Below are 26,419 nucleotides of genomic sequence, written 5' to 3' on the forward strand. Positions count from 1 at the left end.
CTAGCACCTTTGCTTCAATTCCATGGAGATTGTGCTGCTCATTCTGGAATGCGCAACTTGCCCACCTGGGGGCAGTATCATAAAGTCATGCAGATTATACAGTACACGAAGACAATTGTATCTCAAGTCACTACTGTACTAACAGATAGAGTACAATCCAAGATGCAATAGTTGATGGCATACTGTACTTTCCCACTATTCCAAACCACAACACAAGACCCATCTAACTTGAGTTTCCGCTTCTCTCTACAATAAAATTGCAAATTTACAATGAAGACTTACTTCCTATAATTTTCAAGTTCTGTTTTGTTGTCGTGAACCTCTCATCCATCTGTCCGTCGACGACGAAGACTGACAAATCGAGATAAAGGCGTCACTCACTAAGTGTTGGACTGGTTTGGCTGCCTGCGTGGGTACAGAAGGGAAACTGACTTGAAACTCAGTCTTGTGGCTTGTCGTGTGTTTACAAGACTGCAGGGCATGCTCACAATGTCTAAAGAAGAACACCAAGAAAATGATGTGCAAATGAGCCGGCTTTCAAAAAGGAAGCAAAGTACAGCAGTGTGCAGATAACACGCAGCGCATTCCGCAAAAGTTCCACATTAGCCGGGCAGCTTTTTGTCATTCTTTTAGTGAAAAATATTATATACATTATAATCATGGGTTTGTACAATACATTCATTGGCTTATACATAAGTAAATGTACTTTGTCATTTACATATTTGTTTACTTAGCTTTGGCTAAACGAGATGAAAACTGGCTAAAATGAGCGCTTGTGCTAGAAAGGTACTAGCTCCGTGGCTAGCTGATTAGCATGCTAAACCTGAAAATCTACGTCTTGATTTAGGGATTGAGAAATGCCCTTTTCTTTGAAAACCAACACTTAATGTTGCATTTGCTAATAAATTTTTTTTTACCAATTGTGTGATAATGTATTTTAACTTAGGATTTTTTGGTGAAATATTTTCTTTTATTTTTAGTCTTATATTTCTGTATCTTTGTTTTTGGTTCATTTATATTATTTCAAACTGGTTGGCTATATCACAATTTTTTTTTTTTTAAAGCAATGTTGTTTTGTTTTTTTAAACGGGTTTGTGTAGCATACAGGCAAGTCTGAATTGCTGCTCCGTGTGCGTTTGAACACTTTTGCATGCTAATTCCCGCTAGCCCATCACATTTTGCATTATGTTAGCATTAAGCTACCGGAATTTCATAAATGACAGTTAAATGAACATTTTGGTGTGTAAATACTGACAAAGACAAAAAAACAACTTTTACCTTTTATTTGGAAGCGAGTCTTCATTTCGTCAAAGTGATGTTATACGATTTTTTGACAGCAAGAGATGCTAATGAATATTTAAGTATTTTCATAAGTTTAAGTATTTTAATAAGTTTACATGTTTTTAAAAGCATAGAAGGCATAAACCTATATTTAAAAAAAAAAAACGTTTTTGTGGCTTCTCTATATCACGGATTTTCACCCATTTCTGGTGGCTCTTCAAAGTATCCCTGCAAAAGTCATTCATATGGGCAGCTATGATTGAATATTTACAAATACCGAGTATTTACAATAAAATCACACATGTACATGTAGCTATGCACAATTAGCTAGTCCATAAACAATACTTTATAGTTGGTCATAATGCACTCCCACATCTTTGGCGTTCACAGTTTTCACTCCATTGTGCGAGCAATTTAAAGTCTGTGCTTGCTTCATTAGAAAAATGCTACCATCCTCGTTTGGCTTCATTTCTTCACCTTGCCAAATACGTGAAGCAGTAGTTCTTTGTTTAAAAAAAATAAAAAGAAGTCCCAGTTAGGGTTTAAACAGGGGTAGAAAATTCCGGTCAATTTCCACGGGAATTAAATTGGAAATTTCATGGAAAAGTATATTCAAGCAAAATTATAAACCTTTTTTTGTTGTCATAAGTAGCCCATGCATTTTCCCCCCTCACTTCACTCAAGCACATCTAAAGCTTGCTTGTACTACCAAAAAAAAATAAAATAAAGACTGCAACATCCAGAGAGACATATAAGTGAATGTTGAGAATTCAAAACAAAACAAAACACCTTGTGAATTTTGCCATTTAGCTCCCTGTCAAACTGCAAGTTGTGCAAAAACGTACTAAAACACTGAACAACGACAAAAAAGCTCATAATGGAAAGTTTGTGTTAAAAAAAAAAAAAAGGTGACTAATCAGCCTATGTCTAACTGACCACAATTACATTTAGCTTCCTTCATTATTCCCCATTAATTCCCATGAAAATTCCTGAAATTTTGCAACCCTCGTCACGGCTCATGGTCCTATCGTGAACGCGTTCCGTGGAGGTGGCGGACGCGTCTGGTTCCCGGGCGGGGGCCTGGAACTGGTGGTCACGTTGGGTACGATAACAAAGGCCAGGATGCCCACCAGCAAGAGCACCACCGTGATGGTGATGACGCTGGCCACCGTGATATAGTAACAGCGGTCCGAGCGAAAAAAGCGGCGGATGCGCCCACGCACCCTGTTTGGCGGGCGCCCCACGTCCAGCACAGTGGCGGGCACCACGCCGCCCTCCATGGCGTCCAGGCGCACAGCGTCGACGGGCGCCGCCTGGTTCTTCTGCGGCAGGGTGAGGACGCCGAGGTTGACGGGGCTGTTGGGCGTCGGGTTCTTGAGGAGGAGCTTGCCTTTGCTGCGTTTGAAGCGGATGGACTTGGCGCGGCGCATCTCGGGCGGCAGCCTGCCGATGATGTCCTGGTTGTTGCCCAGGCGGGGCAGGTCCTGGCCGTGCGGGATGTCGGTGAGCTCGCGGCACACGGGGCACGACAGCGTTTTGAGCTCGGGCGCGCTCACGTTGATGCGCGCCAGGCACTCCAGGCAGAAGGTGTGACCGCAGACTAGCAACTTGGGCGTCTTGAAGGTGTTGTCGTAGGAGCAGAAGCAGATGGCGCACTCGAGCTCCTCACCGTCGTCCTCCTCGGGCGGACGGTGGCGCTCGGTGTCGGCGCTCCTGCCGCGTTGGCGTTGCTGCTGGTGCCGGTGCTGGTTGGGCTCTCCCGAGCGGCGCTCCCGCCGCCGCCCCCTCTCGGAGTCGGTGCTCCTGGACCTCCTGACATTTTGCGGGCGACGGTTGTCCATGCGGGGCTTGACGTTACGGGGCGGCCGGGTGTCGTGGCTGTGGCTACGACGAGTCCGCCGCCTCTCCCGCTCGTCGCTCATGTCGGCCGTCTGTGGTTGCCAGTCAAGGGTTTCTGCGGACAACAACACAACCTGTTGACTTAGAACAACTGGCAAAGCAGGAAATTATTTTTTTGCTTATATTTTTGTGTTTTGTTATTGGTCTCAAATATTTTTTTCTGATATTTTTAAATTATTAAAATTTACTAATATTTTGTGCCTAATATTTTTATATCTTTGTTTTTTTAAATTATTGTTTGTGTGTGTTTTAGGTTTAAAAAAAAGATTTGTTTCTAAAAAAAAAAAATCTAATTTTTTTATTCAAATTTGCAACAATTGTGTGTAGTATTTTCTAAATTTCTATCTAATATCTTGGGACTAATATTGTTGCATGATTTTTGTACTGTTAACTGTATTTTGGTAATGGATGGATAGTTTCCCTCTTTTGGTCTAATAATTATTTTTTATTTTCCAATAAGTTCATATAATTTTTTCACAATTTTTTTTCTTATTATTTTGGGGACAAAATATTATTTTAATATTTTCTAACATTTATGTCGAATATTTTTGTCATTTTTTTTAATAGTAAGTGTTTCGTATGGTAGTTTTTATTTTAATATTTTTTGGGGCCTAGAATTGTTGCATTCTATTCTAAAATACTGTCTAATATTCAATTTTTTTTTTCAAAAAACTTTCAGTTGTGACATTTGTGCATTTTATATTTTTATTTTATTTTATTTTAACTATTTTATAGTTTTGGTTCGGGATTTTACTTTTGTTTTATCTCCTAATATTTTTGTTTCACTTCCACAAACACTGTCTAATAATTTTGGATTAAAAAAAAAAAAGTTTGTATAATCGTAGATTTTTTTGTTTGTTTGTTTAAACCAAATGCATATATTGCGTATACAATCATTTTTGCATTACTTTAATTTTGTCGACTATTTAGTATTTTTTTTACCAAATATTTTTCGAATTTTTTTTGTATTTGTTGTCTAATATTTGTGTACTTTCTATCAAATATTTTCGTATTAGATGTGTCCCCACTTTGCCGTTTTCCAGTCAAGCATTTTTTAGACAACAACGTAACCCGTCGATTGCCAACAACTGGCAAAGCAGGAAACGAGCAGCAGCCGAATGACACCCGACATTGTTTCAGCATTGATGTTGATTCTTCAGTTAGCTTGTAGGTTCTATTTGTTTTTCGGGCTTTACTACACAGACGTCAGCGTGCATGCCTGCGGTGGAAGTGCTTCAGATTACATCCTAAACCTGAATTTGCTCTACATCCACTCAACGTTTTCAACTTTAACATGAGTTCAACCAAACCACATTCTGTATATTTAAACGCCTTACATTCAAACAAAACTTGTTGTTGGGCACCAGTGACGGCAAAGAAGGCATTTTAATTCAGTCACCGAGAACAAGAGTGGGCTAACTTCATTTTTACTGGGCCAACAACCCAGAAAGTGATGTTCAGAGATTGATAGATACAAGTGACCTGATTTGAGTTTTCCCATGAACAAAACGGTTCAAGACAAATTGTGATAACCTTGTGGAAGGATAATTTTACTTATTTTTTTTTATTATCACTAGTACAGTATTTAGAACAAGAAGGAACTGTGGAATAAGTGTGATGCATGTTACGCAACATGGCAGGAGGCGTCTATATATTTGTACTTTTTTCATCTGTTTATCTTTCCTCATCCTAAACTTTTGTTCAGCATTTTTTTGCGTCTGATAATTGTACATTCGAATATATCGAATATTTTTTGAATCTTTAATAATAACTTTGCCGAATATTTTTGTCTGATCTTTGTGCATCTTTCAGCTACCGTTTTGTATGATTTTGTTTAACGTTTTGTTTTGATAAGATTTGTGTATTTTTGTTTTACATTATTTTGTTTTTCTCATATTTGTGTATTTTCCTGTATATTTTTGTATGGTTTTCTAACAATTGTATATTTTTGCACATTGTGTATTTTTCGTCAAATATTTGTACATTTTTGTCTAATATTTGGCATTGATTTGTATTTTTCTTTGATTAATTCCCTAACATTTTGTGCATTAGTGTTTTGTCTCTCATTAAACGAGCATACCTCATGGATTTGAGCCACTCCCACTCGCGAATTGTGACATGTAGGTCATTTGGTTTTATCATACGACCCAAATTAATTCACTTCCTATAAAGGAAAAGATAACATTTTGGAAGTCAACAAGTTTACTGTTTTTTCCAGTTAGTGTGCTCATTCTGACCTCTGTGTACAAGATGTCCGTCCAAAATGTATTCACAAGCCCAAAAGCTGTAAAACTTTTTGTCGTTAAAATAAATCAGAAGGGCAGAAGTGCTCAGTGGAGCAAAGAAAGCATAAAACAAAAACAGGAGTGGTAACAATATTCACACTGTGTACTTAAGTAGAAGTACAATGACTTGCATAAAAATGGACAGATAAAAGTAGAAGTATTGATTCAACTTATTTACTTAAGAAAAGAAAAGGAACAGACCTAAATGTGCAAAAGTAAAAATGAATTTTTATCATCAATTATATACAATATCTGTTTTGATAAACAAAAACGACATCATAACATTTCTGCAGTCTGTACACAAGAGTTTCCCTTTGTTACGACCTCATAAAAGTGATTGAACTAAGAAGGAAATTGAAAAAAAAAAAAAACATTGCACAAGCTATTAAAGCATGTTTCCAAAGCTTTGATAACCTTGTGAGGTGAGGTGACAAAAATGCTAAATTAGCTCATGCTAACTGAAAAGACATGCCGTCATTTTATTTATTTATTGTTATTATTATTATTCATTCCTTATTTATTTTTCAAATTAAAAGGAGAATATCAATGTCAGAAGCCGGTACACACATGCGTAAATAAATTTATAAAAAAAATAAATACGCAAAATAAAGATACCTGAAAAATCGGATTTGTACGTACTTCCTACCACTGCAAATAAATAAATATATATATATATATATATAAATACAAAACATCAAAACACACCTGTCGAGGAAGTCTCACATCAGCAGCAGTTCCATGGGTGCACCTGAAGTTGTAAAACCGGGCTGTGCTGGCCTTCCTCTTTCATTCCAAGTCTTGCTGTTATGTCTTGTTTTCTCACTGTGACACAGCACCGCCTTCACGGGAGGGGCACGCCCCCACCTCCTGCCCGCCTGGCAGCCGCCTCTGGTCAGACCAGTCGGACCTGCTCCGCCGCGTGTACGTTTCTGCGTGTGGAATATGTCAGTCAGGCCTGGCCTAACATTTTGAAAGATGTGCGCTACTCACAATTTCACTTTAAGAAGTCCACTTGTATGCCTTTCTGTGACTCTTCCAGTCTCTGTCACAGCTCAGTGACCGTTTCCCTGAGAACACGTTGTTTGAAGTCTCGCAATGGCCACTTTTATGCTATAACATTTGTCATTATAACATTATGTAACATTAATGTAATGTCAAAAAACGAGTGTGATATTGATTTGTGTTGGTCATTTTATGCCACTAGATGGCATAATTGCATTTGTAAGACATTGGTGACAAACATTTTTTCTTTTCATATTAAGAGCTACCTAATCTTTAACATGAAGTAACTTGTGAAACCCTGCACATTTTTAAAATTGTAAAATACAACTTGACCCCAGTCCCCACAACTATATGCATTATTATTAAATTTAGTACTGCAAAATTTTGACTTGGACGTGTCTGCTGCATTGCAACTGGAATTCCCCCAGTACAGGCTTTCCAAGTAAGGGGTGGCCATTAACCTCACGTTAAAAAAAAATTGTAGCTTTTAAGGGACGTCATCATCATTACCGGCAGGTTATTCCAGAGACTGGAAGAGTCAGGGAAAAGCATAGAAGTGAACATCCTTGTAGCTCCAGCAGGTCCTTGACCTCCCCATTGGCTGACAGGCGTGATGGATGTCAGTAGGCCGCATATTTGCACCCGTGGCGTCATGCGTGATACAAATCAAGGAAGAATCAGCAACACTCGGCCGACACTTCATACCCGTCATACCTGCGCGTTGCACCAGCCCGCCGAGTCTTCTTGCGGTTTGGCGGTTTACAGACGCTCGCCACTGCTCGATGTGCTAGGAATACTGTGGATAAACATCTAAACCACACAGTTATGCAGTTCAAATCAATTGAAGCGGGGAGGGAAATGATACTTCACAACTCGGATTTTGAGTCTCGTGGCTTGCTTTGCAAAAACATAAAATATTCAAATAAAACACATCATAATCACCAGAAAGGCTAATTATGTGTTTCTTCCGTTTATGTTAATGTGGCAGCTGCTTGCCTTCTGTTGCCATAACGACCCGGAGAAAAGCTAGTAGGGTGGGATGATGGTAGCGGCTATGAGTAGTCTATGGTGTGAAGAAAAAAAGCAAGCAAGCCCACAGGAAGACCTTAATGAAAAAAAGCATGGCTTGTATTTTCCCCTCACGGAGGCAGCACTTCATCACCGAACCGCCCAGAAACACCACCATACACAACATGCACCCCCCCCCCCCCCCCACACACACACACACACACACACACACACGCCAAAAAAGTGAGTGCCACTTATTCAAATGTAAAGAAAAATTATTTGTTTACACATCTATGGCATTTTACATTATATGTCAGATTAAGCTAACAAATGATATGCCTTGGTTGAAAATTTTTATAATGATTTATTATTTCATTTTTTTATAGAAGTTAAGAACAATAAAAAAAAATGTTTCAAAATAGCTAGTGAAAATACCTGTGCAGTATGTTACAATTTTAAATGCAGTTTCAAACTAATTTGACATATCTCCAAAAGCATATTGCTAGCTAATGATATCTGCTAGCCAAGGGCTTAGTTGTAATGTATTTGTTTACAGAATCGTTAGTGTGTAGAGTGCAAGTAACATTTCCTGACACTTACGGAATGTATGTTCTATGTGGGAACCTGGTAGGCATCTCAACTGAAAAAAAAAAAAAAAAACTGCATGTCCGCGACCCACTTTCATGTCCCGATCCACCAATAGAGAATTATCACTTTTAAAAAAGTATTTTAATAAGTGTGAATATGTTTAAAGTGTGTAGGAAGGTAAAAACGATACAGGAATATAAAAAAACATTCTCTACATTGTCTCTCTATAATTGTGCATTTTCACCTTTAGTAATTGGGTCAGAAACTTCTCCCCAGTGATAAACAGGGTATCACTGTATAATCCCAGTATTTCGAAATCTGGCCAAGAAAAGTAATATCTTAAGAACTGTTGATTATTTTTTTTTCTTGAAGAGGGAAACTAGGAAGTATAGAGGATATACAAACAGCAGTAAAAAAAACAATTTATTGCTTCTCAGCAATCAGGACATTATTGTAACAATTCAAGTATGTGTGGCCAAGCGTCACTGATGAGCTCACTGAGTCGCACGTTTTCTCCGCGGGCAATCGGGTTTATCATTAAACCGGTTGGGAGCTTTTCACCCACTTTTCTGCGGAATCTCCTCCTCATATGATTGTGATCAGCCTGCCTGGGCATGTACACTCATCATAAGCATGTTTTTTTTTTTTTTTTTTTTTTTTAATTATGTCTGTAATGCCTGCAATTGAGGCTACCAGTGTGCCAGTGTGCCAGCGTACTTGGGTCCTGGCTTTCAGCCCAGCTCTTCTTTGGCCTTGCCCTGGTTGCGGGGCATCTTCTTGGTGCTGCTGTCCTCCACTTCTTTGCTCTTGTAGTAGTGAGGAGCCACTTCCAGAAGCCAACCACTCTCGATCTCCACCACCTGGAGGCAAAGGCAGCAACCATTAGCTCCATAATTGTCAGCCACATTTCTTCCTTTTGTGCCTAGTCAGCGTGACAAGCAAATATTTTCACCATGGAGTCATTAAAGAAGAACTGTTCTTCTTTGTTCTAATGAGACGTGCTTTAACAGGTCGGAGTGACGTGAAATTTGGAGTTTGAATTTGGTTGGGAGTTCCAAGCTTACTTGTGTGAGATGTCAGAAATTCTAGTGAGACTACAGCATGTTGATATTTTTTGTCAAATGTTTTGTATTTTTTACTCATTTCTTGTAATAAAAAAAAAGAATTCTTCCAATATTTTTATATTTTTTTGTCAAGTATTATTTGCTAATATTTTCTGAATTTTAGCTACGTGTCTGGAAATGTTTATATTTTTTGTAATGCTGTATTTTTTTTCCTTCTAGTATTTCAAAACTACCATTTTTTCCATCCAATAATTTTGTCAAATATTGTATATGATTTTCTAAAATTTTTGTTAAAAAAAAAATCTAATTCTCTCCTTTGGCTATGTTAAATACTGTTTTCTCTAACATTTTCTTTGTCTATTAAAATAGATAATTTTGTACATTTTCTTTTCAATATTGTTAATGTTTTTCTCCAATATTCTGTGATTAATTATTATTTTTTTTTACAATAGACTATTTATTCAACTCAGCTAATATTTTGATATTTTTTCACAAATGTAGTACTTTAATCTTATGATTTTCCATTTATTACACATTTATCTTTTCATAATGGTTTATTTTTAATAGGTTCCTTGTTGACAAATTTGAGGATTTTTGGGTAAAATGTATTTTTCCTTCATTATTTAAAATTTGTTTTTTATTTCTCTTGTAATATTTCAAGTATTTTCATATTTGTCATGTGTTTTTCCCGCTCATATTTGTGTTTTATTTCATTGAATATTTTAGGAATTGTTTAAAATTTAAAACCTTTTACATGTGATATCATTTTAAAATAATGTTGTAATATTGTTTGTAATTTTTCAAATATTTTAGAATGGTACTGTATTTTGGTGCTTTTTATTTTGTCGAATATTTTTCAATAATAAACGGACTTGATTTCCATTACTGCCTCAGGCATCTTTAAAGGGCGAGCAGTACTTCTAAAGCAACCTGTCTAAGCGTCAAATGAGTTGTGCCATCTGCCGGTTGCATCAGTAAGTGGATGTCCCTACGTTGAAGGACGGCACAGACCTGTCTCATGAACTCCTTGGTGGTCATGACCAGCTCGTGGTAGATGAGCCATCGGGGCTGCTCCTCAAACAGCGAACTGCTGGGGTGGATGTAGACCGTCTGCTGATGCTTCACCGTCCTGTAGCCTCCTTTGCTCAGCCTCGCCGTGTGGTAGAAGTAGCCCGCCGTCACCGCCTGGAAAAAAAACATTCGTTCAAAATGTGAATTTCATGTCAATGTCAAAAAACATTTCAATTAGGGACGGGCGAGTATCGATATCAGTTATATTATTTTAAGATCTTTTATTTTTACAAGGTACCTGCCACTGATACTTAGGCAAAAAATTATAATCTGAGTAAGTCTTACACCAGCACTGAACTTCCAGTGGTAAGTATGAGGGTAGGCGAGCAAATACACCTAATCTAACACACCTGTTCCCTATTCACCTCTAGCAACGCTAATTAATCACATTGCCTCAGGCAAAGCAAATAGCCAATTCAGACCAATTTGGACAATTTTCACTTAGGTGTGTACTGCAAGTGGTTTAACGTTAATGGCCGTGTGTTATTTTCAGGGTCCAGGACATTTCACTCATTCACTCCCAGCCATTTTCACTGAAGCAACCCCCTTCCCTCGCGGCTGTTTTACTGGATTTTGACCGATTTTGCAAAGCCCACAGAAAATTGTGTTCTATTGCTCTAAAAACATGAAACCTATCAAAAGAAAGATTAAAGTCTCTTCTTTCATCAGGAAAAAAGTATATTCCTATCTGTTTCCGTTTTGCAGCAATTATCATTAGAATATACGTTTCATCATTATTCACAAATCTATTTACAATTCTGCGTAATTGATGTTTTTTCCAACATGGTCCTGGTTCATTTCCTATGCTCTGCTGCTACCTGCTGGTCGTTTGTGTAATAACAAAAAAAATGATTTGCAGTTGAGAGGCTGCATCAAAGTATCATTTAAAAAAACAACAACATATAAATACGTCTTTCGGACACTTCAAACATTCAAAATGGCACATATTTCTATGTTTTTGGGAGCAAATTAGTTAAACATAAAAAAATTGTACACTGACTACTTTATATTGCTGCAAAGTATCATTTCTTCAAGCTCACAGAAATACTTTTAAAAGGTGTTTTGATAAATGTGTGTGTTTTTAGAGTGTGGGGGTGTAAAACCTCTTTTGAAAATCCTTTTAATGCATTTTCTCTGTATTGCACCGACCTTGCGGATGGGCAACGAGTCACCCTGCGAGCTGACCATCTCCACTTCAATGCGCTCCATCAGGCCCTCCAGCTGGTCACGGACATCACGCGCTCGCCTCATAGAGCGGAACTGGATGAAGCTCTCGTAGCACCACTGCGTTGAGTAGCCGCTCTCTACCCACTAAAGGCACACAACACAAAAAACGGATTGCCATTGATATTGTCCAACATTTATATATGGTATATTAATATTTCTATATATACATTGGCAAAAAAAAAAAAGCTTACGAAACCTTTAAAACTAGTAGGATTTTTGCACAAGTGGGTCATGAAATGTGATGTGATCTCCGTCTAAGTCACATCAATTGACAAACAGTGTGCTTAACCCTCAGGCCTTGTTTGAGTTTCCTACCCTTTCAGCTTGTTCAGTAGGCGGCCCACAGGACTGACAATTTGGTCTAAAGACACAGCTACGGAAGTATATTTTTATTTGAAAATATATTTTTTAAAAATGTGTGTTTTATTTTTTTATATCGCTTATGCATGTACAGCACTTTGTTTTAGTTGTCTCTCTAAAAATAAAGAATGAGAGTTGAGAGTTTAGTTCAGTATGCACAATGTTTGGACGAAACCTGATTTTCTTTTTCTTTTCTTTCATTTGCAGAATCAATCTTTTTTTAAGCCCAACAACAGCTCTTGTAGCTAATAATTAGCATAAATTATCCATTCATTTTTTTCTCAACCTTTCACCCTTTGCTCAATGCATAAAACAACCTTAAAAAAAATGATATCTTTACATGTTCTCAGTATCAGCTTTTTTTTTTTTTTTTACTGGAATACAGACTTTCTACAGTTAGCAAAGGAAGCTTTCACCTCTTAAAAAATGTAAACCTTCTCCTTGGTTAGCTGAGGGTAAACAAATCTTCAAATGAACGTTGTGTCATTAACTTGTTCCACTGGCTTGCAGTAAGCCATTCAAGGCCTCTTTCCAAAACTAAGAATATTACATGAAAAAGTTTCCTTGTAAAAAAGAAAAAGGTAACTGATCTATCAAAACAACACACACAAAAATAACATTTCCAAGTGTTGAAATACCCATTTTACACTAAATGTATAATTCAAGCTAGTGAATAGGAATTAAATTAAATATATAATTTTCATGGCTTTCAATTGCATACAATTGGCCACGATAAAGCCAGATGGTCCAGTCTGATTGATAAATCTGATTGATAAATTTGAAGAGGTAAAGTTGGAAACGACAATAATTAGACAAAAATCCCCACCCACCAGTGGGAAGTTTCATTACATTTGTTAATAACAGCTAGACTGGCTGAAAACAGGAAGCAAGGAGGACACAAGTGTCCAGTGCAGAACCTACAGCATTAATAAAAGTGTGACTATTGTTATTGTTGTTAATCAGGTCAGCTCTGAATAGATGAGATCACATTTTGTGACCTATTCATTCTTCAAAAGGGTTCACATACTTTTTCTTGCAACTGTCTCTTCCCTAACTAAACCTATCATGAAAGGTTTATGTCACCATCAAAAATGTGTCCACACCTGCGTGTAGACATTAAGCAGCACCAGGTGATCTCCGCCGGGCACCACAAAGTTCATCCTGGCGTTGTCAGCATGCACCGCCTTGTCCTTGGGTCGGTAGAAGATCGAGTTGTTAACTGATAGCATGGCAGCGATCGAAAGAACCTCCTCAGAACACTTGTACCTGGAAGGGTGCAGGCAAGGCACCGTGAAGAGGACATGTCAAAACATTTGAAAAGGTTTGGGTGGGAGGAGACTCACTGCTCAGACGCGAGGATCATCTTGCTCAGCATGGGGTCCACGGGCAACTCAGCCATCCTGCGACCCAGCTAAAGTCCACAAAGAGGAGAGTAAGCAACAAGTTAGCTTCAGCAATTTTTCTGTATTCAAATATATGTTTTTGGATATTTTTGTGCTAATATTTTTGATATGCTATTTAAAGGGATGACGTGTCATTGTGAAGGATAATGGAAGGCCTTAATAGGAAATTGTATGTGTACTGTATCCACTCATGGAGTACCGTGGTGAGCTCTCCCAGGTGATTGAGTGCTCCGAGGGCATAAAGCTGCTCCAGAGCCATCAGAAGCGTCTCATGCGGCGGCGGGTCCATGAAGTCAAAGTGGAGGAGGTCATTGATACCTAGAAATGGGCAGACGTAGCAACAGATATAGATCAGCATAAAGCAATGTCTGTCCTAACAGAGTTACAAAAATGTTCCAAGATAAGAATAGAACATTCCACATTTCATAATTGGGGCGATCTTTCTGGTGAATGTTCAGATTTAGTGCAGGAATGCGAGTTGTCATCACTGCATGCAAGATAAGCATTCGTGCATGTTTACTGTTCGCTACAACACGATAAAAAACATTGCAATCTAACAGCTGTATCCAAATGTCTGCCTTTATAAAAACAATCAAGCTGATTGTGCATTCATTTATCAATGTTTTAATTTTTGTGGTTGTAGTTTGCAGTGCTGCATCACTGAGTGTGTTGCGGTGTCACACTACCCTGTTCACACCCACCTAAGCTCTTGAGCAGCAGCACTACATTTCCCAGGTTGGTCCTCTGAATCTCAGGCACGGTCATCTCCTCCATTTCGTGTTTGAAGGCCCACGCCGTGTAGAGCCTGAAGCATTTGCCGGCGGCCACTCTGCCGGCGCGGCCCGCTCTCTGATTGGCCGACGCCTGGAAATCACACACACATAGGGAAGTCAGCTAATAGACAGATAAAAATAAAAATAAAATCCTGCATAAACTGAATTGTGATTCATCTATTCCAGCTCCCACCACCCAAAAAGTCACGTAAATAAGTGTAGTGTGGTCACCCGAGAGCAGGGCATGACGATGAGCGACTCCATGCCGGTACGGGCGATGTAATTCTTCTGCTTGCAGAAACCTGGGTCGATGACATAGATGATGCCGTCAATGGTCAGTGAGGTTTCCGCAATGTTGGTCGCCACCACCACCTGAAAAGGATGCAGGGAATGCTCAGCATCACGACGTAAAAATGTAGACGTCATCGAGGGCCAGCACACTGTAAGAACAAATTTGAAACGTGAATGCTGAAAGAAACATTGCCATTGCTAATATAGTTGAAGTTACATGGGCAAGCATGACTGATGGTCAAGACCCTGGGCAGATTAGGTTACCATGGCAACACAGATTTAAATCTGATGGAACAGATATTAAAATTCAGGTTGAAAAAATGAGTGCTGCTTATTCTAGAGCTATCCCATTGTAGTAAAGTTCTCAGCAGGGTTATTACAGTTTTAAATTTTTAATTTGAGTTAGTTTTTATTTCGTTTGGATTTTTAAATTTAGTTAGTTTTAATTAGTTTTCAGGGTGGTTCTGTTAGTTTTTATTAGTTTTAGTTATTTAATAAATGCTTACTTTTAGTTTAGTTTTAGTTAGTTTGAGTATTAGTTTTAGTTTTAAAAAAACATGTGTATGACTTGTGCGCAATATTTAAAAAACACCATGAGAGCGACGTCATCTGAAGGTGCCTTTCTTCTGGCTGCTGCTAGATGACATCACTTCTGTGTGACACACTTTCAATCGTCCTTATTCTGGTCAATATCAAAATAAATATACTTAAAATCACATTTAAAATCATCCCCACAGGCTCATGCAGTAAATTAATTACCAAAGACTAAAACGTAGGACATTTTTGCTATAATTATAGTTGTTTTTATTTAGTTTTGTAAACATAAAATGTGGTTTCAGTTAGTTTTTCCGTTTTTTATTTTATTTTATTTCCTTAACAAAATTGTTTTTTTAATTTTAGTTGTAGTTTTTTCGTTAGTTTTAGTTAACTAAAATAACCTTGGTTCTCAGTAGCTTAGTTGTCTAGGTGTACATTTCAGTGTGAAATGTTTGTCTATATGTTCCCTGCGATTGGCTGGCGACGATTCTGGGGTGTACCCCATCTCTCACCCAAAATCAGCTGGGATAGACTCCAGCTCATCCATGACACTAATGTGGATAAGCGGTATAAAAAATGGATGGATGGACAAGTACAAAAGTCACACACAAAATGAGAGTTCAACACACATTTTTCTGTTTTCTCTTGCATGATCCTACCTTGCGTGCGCCGGGCGGCGTAGGGCTGAAGATCTTGGCCTGCATGTCAGAGGGCAGATTGGCATAGATGGGCAGGACGAGCAGCTCAGCGATCTTGGAGCCGAGTCGCCGACATCTGTCTTGGAGTTGCTCGCAACACGTTTCAATATCCTCCTACACGAAGGGAGAACGGACATACTTTTTATTTAATCATGAGACACACAATTGGTACATGGATGGACGGAAAACTAAAATTGAACCCAGTCTAAATGTCAAATCAATTCCAAATATGTATGTATGTTGTCTGACAAGATTTTTCCCATTTCTCTGCATCAATCATAATTGCCAATGCACCCATTTTACATGAGGAAATTGATGCAGCACATTGTAAATATGCTTAAACATATTCCTTATTTCATTTTTTTTTTGTTTGCTTGTTTTTAAGCCTAGTTCTCACTGTGTACCTGTCCGGTGAGGAAGACCAGAATGTCTCCAGGAGGTTGTGTGACGTGGATCTGCAGCACTGAAACCACACATGCTTCCATGTAGTCGGCCTCCGGAGCCTAAATGGTCATTCAAATTCAAATTTAATTATTATAAAAATGTCCCCAAAATTTAAAACAGTATCCTAGTATCAATTCATAATTACACACTATTGACAAAATACCCCAAGGATCAGACGCTACAGTACAGCAGTCGCTTAAAAATGGCAGTAATGTAAAGAAATTGATAAAAATTCAGAAAGGCCTGGGAATACTAATAAAACAGCAAACTTATAACATTCCTCTTAACTATGGAATGTGTACTCACTTTAGTGTAGAAGATGTCCACAGGGAATCTCCTACCAGGGATCCTGAAGACGGGCGCGTCATCAAAGAAGGTAGAGAAGCGCGCCGTGTCCAGGGTGGCGCTAGCCACCAGCACCTTCAGGTTAGGGCGGAACCTGCCGATGTCTTTGATCAGGCCAAACAAGATGTCAGTGTGGAGGGTCCGCTCGTGAGCCTCGTCGATGATGATCACACTAAAATGATAAAGACAGTGGGAGAGGAAGGGTTGCTGTTAGCTGCTTATGAAATATTCCTAGTATAGAAAATAGAGTTAAACCCCCATGATATAATTTTCAACATTTGCGCCGCCAACATATTGCAGATTTTTTATATTACTTACGAACATTTTGGGGCCCCAAAAAAGTGTGTAAAATATGTGAATTTTTTTATTTTACTACTACCAGTAATATATATTTTTTATCGTAATATTAACAATCAAAAGCACTTATAATATTTAACTACTTATTTAAGAAAATAAAAATTCAATAAATGTGTTTATTTTCCTGATGTTTTATTTCATTTGGAATAAATCAGTTAACTGAATATTTTATGAGAAAAATCAATTAAAACACTCACACGGATTTTATCAAACCACTTCTAAGGATAAAACAACAACAACAACAAAAACAGGCTAAGTGTTACAGGACTCTTGATCATGTAAATGCCGATTATAAACTTCTGATTAATGACACACGACATGTGAGTGGGAACATTACCTGTAACTGGCGAGGTCGGGTTCCGTGAGAAACTCTCGTAGCAGCATACCGTCTGTCATGTACTTGATCACTGTCCTCTCGGACGTGCAGTCCTCAAAGCGGATACTGTAGCCCACCTGCACCACGAAAATGTCATCAACAACAAAAATGAGGAAAACAATACCAAAATGTAAGTGTTTTTTTCCCCTCCCTTTATTTACCTCGTTACCAAGCTTGACACTCATTTCCTGCGACACCCGGGCAGCCACCGACATGGCAGCCACTCTGCGAGGCTGCGTGCATCCAATCTTCATCCCGCCTTTGGTGAAACCCTGAGAAAGGACACGACGGGTTTGTTTAGTCAAAAACCAAAGTCAAGGTACCACTGTAAATATGTATATCTAACAAAACACTTACATCTTCCAGGAGGTACTGCGGTATTTGGGTGGTCTTGCCCGAGCCCGTCTCACCCTCGATGACCAGCACCTGGTGCTCGTGGATGGCTGCCAGCAGGTCCTCTCGGTACGGGAAAATGGGGAGGCTGCGGCGGACCTCCTGCATGGACTGCTTCTTCAGCTCAGCCTGGGACAAGGCTAGACTCTCGTTCTCCTGGGGGAATTCATTGCATGCCATTCAAATCCCTTCAAAAACCAAAAACGGAAAAGGAGTAACCATCTTCTCACTTTCTCAGTCAGAGTCCCCTTCATAGTGATTGCGCTGCTGACAAAATCGATCATCTCGTCCTCCTCCAGGATGAGCTGGTACTTCTCCTGTTGGCGCCTCATGCCCTGCTCGCGCTCCTTCTTGGCACCGAAGCTGAGCGAGGCTGTCTTGAGACGCTCCTCCTCCCAGCGGCCCTGCTCGCCGCCCAGCTCCATGGGCGTCTCCTCCTCCAGCTCCAACTCCTTCTGAGGCACCTCCTAGATGGACGGAAACCAAGGATGATGATGTTAAAAGAAAGAATGGTTTACTTGGGAACCTACATTGAGGAGCTTACCTTTATCCTGATCTCCTCCGGCATGTAATATCTGTTCTTCCTCTCCTCCAGCTCCTTGGCGCCGGCCTTCTTGTAGTCCTTGGCCAGGTCTCGCAGCGTGCGCTTGTACACCAGATCCTTCTTTTCATGCTCCGTCAGGTCGTCTGAAGCGAACAGGTACTCCTCGTCTATGATTTCCGCCTCCAGGTCCTCCAGCTTTTCCTCCTCGCGCTTCTTCAGGTAATCTCGGCGGGACTGCTTCCTCAGCTCAGGCAACTGGCAAGGAGGCGGAAAACGGGGGCAGGTCAGAGATTTTTGCACAGCACGTGACACCACCACCCACTCCTGTAATGATGCTTTCACCCACCAAGTTTTTCTGACCATCTTCGGCCAACTTCAGCCTCTTCTGAGCCTCCTCGTAAGCCTTAAAAACAAAAACAAAACATATGATCATAATGCAGTAGATTTATTTTTCTTAAGCCTCTTCTCCTGTCACCTTTTTGTCCGTCCTCTCCGCAATATTTCTCGTCTTGTCTTTGTCTCTCAGCTTGACGCGTTCAGCAAAGGCGTCACGCTCCTCAATGTCATGTAGACGCTCCCGCTCCTCTTTCTCCCACTCCTCTTCTTCTTCATCTTCTTTTTTGACGGTTGAATTATCACCCCGATTTGACCTAGCCCTGATGAAGCAAGAAATGCATATTTGGAGCAACATTATACAAGGCCTTGCATTTAATGTTGCCAATTGCTCACTAACATGATTCCAGGCAAAATAATTAGGTAACAAGTAATCACTAATGTATTTCGATATATAAACAAGAGGTATAAGCTAAATCTAAGTTTTAAGAGCTTTAAAAGGCCAATTTATATGAAAAAGAAAAGTTGTGAAAATGTTATAAAAACACCATTGACTAATAATCTAAATGAGCCATTGACTAATGACATTCTGAAATAAGGACTTTCATTTCATGTCTTGTATAAAATTAATTGGCATTTAAATTAATTATTTCAATATTTAATTAACAATTTTGAAAATATTAAATAAAAAGCAAAATTGTGTTTTTCTTAACATGAATTAACTGAACAAATTGAATAACATATTTATGTATTAAATTCCAATTTAAGTCATTTTTCATTGTGTAATAATTTATTTCATTTTGGAATGTTAATGGATTTGGCCACCGGATATTGGCAATATGGAGTCAATCTTATACAGCATCTTGGTGCCAGAGAACTATGTTGAAGTGAGTTGAGGAGCTCCATCCAGACAGAAATAGTGCTTAAGCCGTCATCTTGCGGCATCTTGATGCAATGGACTACGGTGAAGTGAGTTGAGAAGCTTCATCTAGACAAAAGTAATACTTTGCTGCCATACTGTAGCATCTTTAGATTATAGAATTATAAAGCTTTAGTGGGTGATTTTTGGTATTTGCTAATACAGGGTTCACTGTGCCGTATAAAATAATAGAGACTGACTCTAAGTATTTATAAAAAAGGAAACAAACACTAAAATGTTCCGACTACCCAGCAACCCATAATGCATCACAAGTCCTGCAAACACATTTTGCAGATTACCTAACAGGCACTTCTTCTTCACTGGACGACTCGCTCTCCTTCTTCCGCCGGATGTTCTTCTGCTTGCTCCCTCCTCGGTCTTTCTCTTTGCTCTTCTTATTCCCGCTCTGCTTCTCGACAACAGAGTCCTCTGCACTGTCGCTGTCGTCCAGCAAAGTGTATGTGCGATTTTTCCTTTCCATCTCGATGGCCTGACGCTCCATCACCCGGGAGGCTTTTTCCACAACCTGCTTATGAGGAATCTGCAACACACCAAAGGTATTAAAGGTAGCATATTAGGGAAAAGTGTACAGTAAAACATAACTAAAACTACAGTGTTCCCTCACTATATTACGATTCATTGTACGCACCCCAACATATTTAGTTGGCAATTTGTTTTTTGGGGTTTTTAGAGAAGGGGCCGAGCCCTGCTGGGAGTAAGTGGTACCCCAATAAAAACGTTGAGAATTTCCTATATTAACAAACAGTGGCGTTGACTTAAAGGTTTTCATTTGTTCTGTGAACACACCCTTAACTCAAAACACTCTTATCTCATATCATCTTTCCTCGTTGAAATGAATGGAAATGGAAATTATGCGCCCCATTTGTCTAAACATGGTATTCTGATTAAGATTGCATTTGTAGGATTTCAATTAAAGGTGGAGTCTCTTCTTTGTAAGTCACCACACAGCCTCCCCTAGAATTCACTGTATATATTTCAGGTTTTGAAGATGTCTACACACTTTGTCAAACAGTTCGTGCGCAAAGGCAGTGACACTTTGGTCGATGTCGATGGTGCCTGTCTCTTGGAGGCGGCTCACAAAGTCCTGGGAGCTGGTCGCCTTGCGGGCAATGCCGATCATGAACTGAGCAACGTAGCGGTCGCTCAGGCCTAAGATGTCATGCAGCCGGTCGTTGACCCACTGCTCAAGGTTGGCCATGGTATCTGCTCAGTAAAAACACAAGCAAACACACCATCTGAGTTAAGAAATTATTAGCAGCCCAAAAAGTAATTCATTGAAAAAATACTATATCTGTGTTTGTTTCTGCATTTTGTATAGATAGTTTTTTTTCAAATGGCTCGTTTACAACTCCCGACTGGCTGCAAGAAATTGTAAACATTATAAAATAATAATAATTAACAAAATACAAATGTACAGAGCGGTATTTGAACTCGTGACCTAGCACCTGCGCGGCGAGTGCAATACCCACTACTGCATCAGCACATTCAAAGGCGTAGAATTTCTACTTGCGCGATTCAGGGCAAAATGACACAAGGTGGAGAGTTGCCGGTCACGGCAAAATAACCACTGCATATAATTGTTTACAAATTATCTTGACAGCCACCAAGCTCACAACTTCGGGATTTACCGCCTGGTCGGTAGTAGGTAACAGAAAAATATCTACATTTTGAGGCAGAATAATCGTAATAAAACTCCACCTACCGCTTTGAAAATGTCAAGTCAAAGTTGTTTATACCAGGTTCACAAGTCAGAGGCTAACAGCTAGCTCACTGTTAGACGCCAGCTAAGTCCATAAACGCCAGCTGCTACAAACTGTGTGACTGAATGTGTAAGTTTGAAAGGTTTTCAGGTCTACGAACATACATTTTAAGCCGCAAGTGGCGATAAACTGACTAAATAACGCGATAAATAATAAATGTTTAATGAAGCTAACTTGACTGGCATGTCTCATGTAGGAAGCTTTGCACCCACTGCATCGCTCAAGAAAAAAAGCAGGACAACGACGGAGGCTACGGGTTACTGCCCCCTCATGGCCATCGACGGAACAACGAAAATCACCATCATACTGTTTGATCAAAAAAGTACGTGATATTATAATAAAATGTTACTTATTAAAATAAAGTTTAATTTTCAAAATATATGTCTTGTACATAGTTTGAATTAAAAATAATAATATAAGAAATAAGTTTTGGTATATGTCAATTTTGCTTTTATTATTTGTGTGTTTGTTTGTTTGGTTGGTTTTATTCTTTTTAGAATTTCAGTAGGTTTAAGTCGACACCAAAATATTGACTGGCAGTGGTGACCCCACCCACCACACGCCCGTCCAAATATTGAAAAGGAACCACACAACGAACCTCCCCGCCTACTTTTGGCAATGACTTCCAAGGTGAGAACTCCGACTGCGGCTCTCATGCTTCTACTTCTGCCGGTGCTGCTGCTCACCTGGGCTCGCGTCAACGGCTACCGGCCGGTCATCATCGTGCATGGCATCTTTGATGGACCCAAGCAGTTCCAAAAGCTGGTTCTCTTCATTAATAAGGTCCGATTTTCAGATGTGTTAAATTGCAAGAAAATCTGTCTGGCGGTGGGTGAGAGTTATGGGATTGTTCTTGTATTGTGTAATTTTTTATTAATTTTTTTAAAGTCAAATGAAAAATTCCCTTAAATAATTGTTGAAGTGTAAACAATTACAGCGTAAAAGTAAATGTAGCTTACATTTTATAAAACATTTATAAATGGTCTAATTATAACGGCAGCTTAAGACCATATTTTATTGTTTACTGTCATTATTTTTCTTTGTTGATTAGCTTGGTTAAGTAAAGCTTTATATTGACTAAATTTGGCTTGCAGTACCTCAAAGTTCAAGCCAAAATAAAGAATCACTGTTTTTTATTTTTGGTGTCTGTGTTTTTTAAAATTATTATTTTCCAAATTATTATTATAACAGTACATTATTTTTTGCATGAATGAGGTGATAGACGGAAATGCAAACTTTTTGTGCCTGATAAGGTGATCAATGATCTGTCTGATCACATTCCTGATTCAATTAATTGTGCTTCTGTTTGAATCCCGCTCCACGGAGGCAAGTAAAATTTAATTTTATTCATCACATTTTACAGACAGTGTGCTTTTATGGTATACCAGAAATAGAGGAGTAATTATTATATCATAAGAAAATTAATACATTATAATGGTACTTTGACTTCGAGTTGTTTGAGATACTAGACATCACATGGCTGCTTATTTATTTATTTATTCTTAAGTTTAGAGCAAAACATTGGAGTGATACTTATGGTATTCTACCACAAGCATCTGGGGTTTTTTTTCTTCAAAAAAAGCTATCTATGCTCATCAAGCTAGTCATTGCCATTCACAAGTAAAGTTGTTTTTTTTAAATTAAACATAAAACAGAAAATTCAACTTTCTAAATTTGTAACCAATTTTACCAAAACATGTTTTACAAAAGTCCGTAAGCTTAATGCTAAAACAAAATTCTAAATGGCGCACAAGCTAACCAAACTAGCTAATTATACACCTGCTTAGTAATAATTATACACCTTTAAACAATTAATATTGCTGCAGCTTAATTGCGATGGTCTTCATTGTGTTACACCATCAAATATATGTGAATAAATCGTTGCTGTCTGATGGAATCCCTTCATATCCAAAAATGGGCAATTTTATATATTTTTTTAAATTGATACTGTCCCCTGAATGCACTTGACAGAAACAGAATGTCCCACTACAGCAAGTTTTGACCGAAAAGCACAGGCCAATAAAAGCCGTCCACTGAAACTGACTATAATGCGACAAATGGAGATAACATTAAGGGGACTTAGGAGAGAACCTTTTAGGACACCACGTAAAAGCAGAATGAAAAGTGAATTACAGCTCATTGCAGACGCATCCTGACACAGAGGTGACGGTGGTGGATATGTACACGCACGTGTGTAGTCTCGAGCCGCTATGGAAGCAGGTGCAAGATTTCCATCAGGCCATCGAGCCAATTATGAGGAAGGCTACAGATGGTGTACACCTGCTGTGTTTTTCGCAAGGTATAAAGTACAAACACTCACACACATTAGTCATTGTGTCATTTTATCGTTTTTTTAAATGTTATATTTTAAATATATTTGCAGTTGTACTATTTTGCAATCTATTTTTGTGCATGTGTCTCAGGTGGTCTAATTTGTCGAGCCCTTCTCTCCACCATGCCCAACCACAACATCCACAACTTCATCGCACTGTCCTCACCCCTGGCCGGCCAGTACGGAGGTCAGATGGCTAAGCACAGATCACATCACAGCATGTCCGCATCATGTCAAGCTCATCTCAGTATTGTTGTCCTGCACAGAAACGGACTACCTACATCGGGTGTTTCCGGAAAGCACAAAAGAAACGGTCTTCCTGGTTTGCTACAACAGAATGGGACAAAAAGTGTCTATTTGCCAGTACTGGAATGGTAAACAGATTATTGAGATCTAGAATCGGAGTTCAAACCCTTCAATGCGGATTATTCTGTAATATTTAAGATGAATGAAAAGCAGATGAGATAGACTCCAGCTCAACCACCACTATAGCAAAGACGAGCACTACAGAAAAAAAGACGGATGAATATACGGCGTCCCACAGAGATCATTAGTAGAAACCCTGACATTGGGATAACAATCATCAACTTGAATAATAATTGTGCATATTTTCCACAGACCCTCACCACAGGTCCAGTTACTTGAAGAACAACAACTTTCTCCCATTGCTCAATGGTGACACACCCCACATCAACCAGACATGTAAGTGCAACTTTACACAATTCACATTTCTTGAAGTTGTACTAATGCATACAAAACACACAATAGCGTTTCCTACTCATTAATCAAATATTTTTTTTAGTGCACTTAATAGTCCTCTACATACACTAATGCACTTAACCGACTGTATTTAGCAGTTTAATTATTCAACACAAACAAACCTCCTTCACATATGGCTCACCGATATTCATGCCAAGCTCACTCTATATAGTTGACAAAAAAAATATGCTAAAAATCCTGATGTACTGATAAGGGAGATGGGAATGAGTGATTCCATTGTAAATATAATAATAATAATAATAATAATAATAATAATAATAATAATAATAATAATAATAATAATAATAATAAACCTATATCTCAGACTGGAGGGAGAACTTCCTGCGCATCAAGAAGCTGGTGTTGATTGGCGGACCGGACGACGGCGTTATCACTCCATGGCAGTCCAGGTTTGCCGCTTGTCTCTTCCATTTGGATTATCCTCTAATAATTACAGAGATAAGCAGACTGGAAACATTTGTGTTTGACATCAATAGAAGAATATATGAGAAAAAATGTGTATTTCAGCATAATTTAAAAAACACATAACAGGAACAGAACTGGTCACCATGAGGTTGAAGTGAAATTTCACATTTTAATGTCAAATGGTTTTAGGCGAAATTAAAGGAATGGGCTTCACTGTTCTAATACTTTTTTTCTTTTTAACAATAGTTGACTCTGGGATGACAAAGATACATTGATATGATTGACTGCAGTAAGCTTCTCTCATTTAAAAGCACAATAACAATACACAGTCTAAATGTTTTTCCTGATGTCTCTAACCGAAACCATTTGGTGACAATAAAGAGGATGTTAGACAACAGGTGCCATTTCCGAAAATAAAGCAATGCTTAGTTGGGGAATTCAGAGGTTAAAATGTTAATGGTCATTTCCTTTTTTTTTCTTCCCCTCAGCCATTTTGGATTCTATGACAGCAAAGAGCATGTTGTGGATATGAGGAACCAAGAGGTACCGGTGCTTTGTGACTTTGGAGTTTCATTTCACTGTTCCATGTTCCCATCCTCCACATCTGCCTGTATAGAAAATTCTACCAAACAAGGGTGGCATATACATAAGTCTGAAAGTCATAAGTCAGAGTACAACAATATGCAATAATGCAAAGAAATGTGTAGCTTTATCGCATTAACGTTTCATTTTTCATCAAACAAATGATTTGTAAACATATGGATTGCCCTTTTTGAGTACTGAACCTATTTAGAGACTATATTAATAGACATGAAAAAAATAATATTTTATATGGCAATGTTATGTAGTTTGGTTAAACAAAACATATGATTCTCTTTGTGTTAGGTTTAATTTGACAGTAAACTTTAACTGGGAGTGGCAACAGATTGAAGCAAGCACTTTCAAAGCATTGTTCATTTGTGTTTGAATGTTTTGTGCCTTTTGCCATTTTGCATGTGAATTTGTCCCCGTGAACAGTTTTACAGGAATGACACCTTCGGACTGAAGACGCTGAGCGCTCGTGGCGACCTATCAACGTGCCTCCGCCCCGGCGTCAAACACACGCACTGGCACTCCAACTTCACCGTGTTCACCGACTGCATCGAGAAGTGGCTCACTTGAACGGAGACAGCTGGTAGTATGGAAAGCTGTTTGAGAATCGATTTAATATCTTTAGTATGCAGCTTTAGGTTCGTGTACTAGTATGCTCGTTGTCCTCACGTGTAGGCCAGTTCAGCGCATAAGTAAGATGTGGAATACACGCTGAAATGGCTTTCCATAGGGGATAAGCATCCAGCAATCAATGGATGCGTTGATGATGCTGCAGTAAAAAGGGGAGGAAAATGCATGCATTTTTTTGTATTAAGAAAAAAAATAGTGCTGTAATTCCTTGTATAAATAAATTCGACAGTGATTTCTTCCTAAATGCGTATTTGGAAAAATGAAGATTTTAGAATGTTGTGAGCGTGTTCCATTTTACTCTGTGTGCTTTTTTTACAGGATAAAAACAATGACGTTTTCTTACTGTTAGATTTTTAATGATAATACTAAAATGATAATAATAAATGCCCATTTCCTAACAGTATATGTATGGTTTCCCATCTTCTTTAGCCTATAGCTTCAAAAGTGATTTGTTTTTCAACCAATCTCTATGTTGGCAATGGTTACACCTTTAGTTTTCACGATAAAAATACAGTCACTCATTTGCCATATCATCTGGATTTTTCTGTAATACTGTAAATACATACAGTACAGGATAGATAGATAGATAGATAGATAGATAGATAGATAGATAGATAGATAGATAGATAGATAGATAGATAGATAGATAGATAGATAGATAGATAGATAGATAGATAACCACGCCCTTACTGCCATCTAGCG

The 26,419-nt window shown here is 38.6% G+C and overlaps 3 protein-coding genes across 6 annotated transcripts; 1 reads left to right on the plus strand and 2 right to left on the minus strand.

The window, feature by feature from the left end:
* Positions 1–1,268: 1,268 nt before the first annotated feature.
* rnf183 (ring finger protein 183) lies at positions 1,269–7,651 on the minus strand. Of its 3 annotated transcripts, none has more exons than XM_077574962.1 (3): positions 6,456–7,651; positions 6,171–6,394; positions 1,269–3,235 (listed from the first exon to the last, which is right to left on the minus strand). In XM_077574962.1, exon 3 carries the CDS (start codon positions 3,201–3,203, stop codon positions 2,298–2,300), a length of 906 nt encoding a protein of 301 aa, XP_077431088.1. In that variant the 5' UTR covers positions 3,204–3,235; positions 6,171–6,394; positions 6,456–7,651; the 3' UTR covers positions 1,269–2,297. The 3 variants fall into 3 exon arrangements, with proteins under 3 accessions (XP_077431088.1, XP_077431089.1, XP_077431087.1); XM_077574963.1 differs by adding an exon at positions 5,261–5,344 and having other exon boundaries at positions 6,171–7,651; XM_077574961.1 differs by having other exon boundaries at positions 6,171–7,651.
* Positions 7,652–7,819: 168 nt separating this feature from the next.
* On the minus strand, positions 7,820–21,208 carry dhx16 (DEAH (Asp-Glu-Ala-His) box polypeptide 16). Of its 2 annotated transcripts, XM_077576291.1 has the most exons (22): positions 20,922–21,208; positions 20,220–20,422; positions 19,498–19,739; positions 18,422–18,602; positions 18,293–18,349; positions 17,947–18,201; positions 17,633–17,869; positions 17,367–17,558; positions 17,171–17,281; positions 16,971–17,086; positions 16,238–16,448; positions 15,892–15,990; positions 15,449–15,601; positions 14,193–14,333; positions 13,890–14,052; positions 13,388–13,506; positions 13,129–13,196; positions 12,889–13,051; positions 11,348–11,509; positions 10,139–10,312; positions 8,781–8,923; positions 7,820–8,115 (listed from the first exon to the last, which is right to left on the minus strand). In XM_077576291.1, exons 2-21 carry the CDS (start codon positions 20,415–20,417, stop codon positions 8,795–8,797), a joined length of 3,171 nt encoding a protein of 1,056 aa, XP_077432417.1. In that variant the 5' UTR covers positions 20,418–20,422; positions 20,922–21,208; the 3' UTR covers positions 7,820–8,115; positions 8,781–8,794. The 2 variants fall into 2 exon arrangements, with proteins under 2 accessions (XP_077432417.1, XP_077432416.1); XM_077576290.1 differs by having other exon boundaries at positions 7,820–8,923.
* Positions 21,209–21,608: 400 nt separating this feature from the next.
* On the plus strand, positions 21,609–26,120 carry LOC144058111 (lysosomal thioesterase PPT2-A-like). Its single transcript, XM_077576355.1, has 8 exons — positions 21,609–21,762; positions 23,125–23,278; positions 23,403–23,498; positions 23,578–23,685; positions 23,930–24,013; positions 24,396–24,480; positions 24,985–25,039; positions 25,514–26,120. The coding sequence occupies exons 1-8, from the start codon at positions 21,634–21,636 to the stop codon at positions 25,655–25,657; spliced, it is 855 nt and encodes a 284-aa protein (XP_077432481.1). The 5' UTR covers positions 21,609–21,633; the 3' UTR covers positions 25,658–26,120.
* The last annotated feature ends 299 nt before the right edge of the window (positions 26,121–26,419 follow it).

This window comes from Vanacampus margaritifer, chromosome 9 (genome assembly GCF_051991255.1).
Source record: "Vanacampus margaritifer isolate UIUO_Vmar chromosome 9, RoL_Vmar_1.0, whole genome shotgun sequence".
Taxonomy (NCBI): domain Eukaryota; kingdom Metazoa; phylum Chordata; class Actinopteri; order Syngnathiformes; family Syngnathidae; genus Vanacampus; species Vanacampus margaritifer.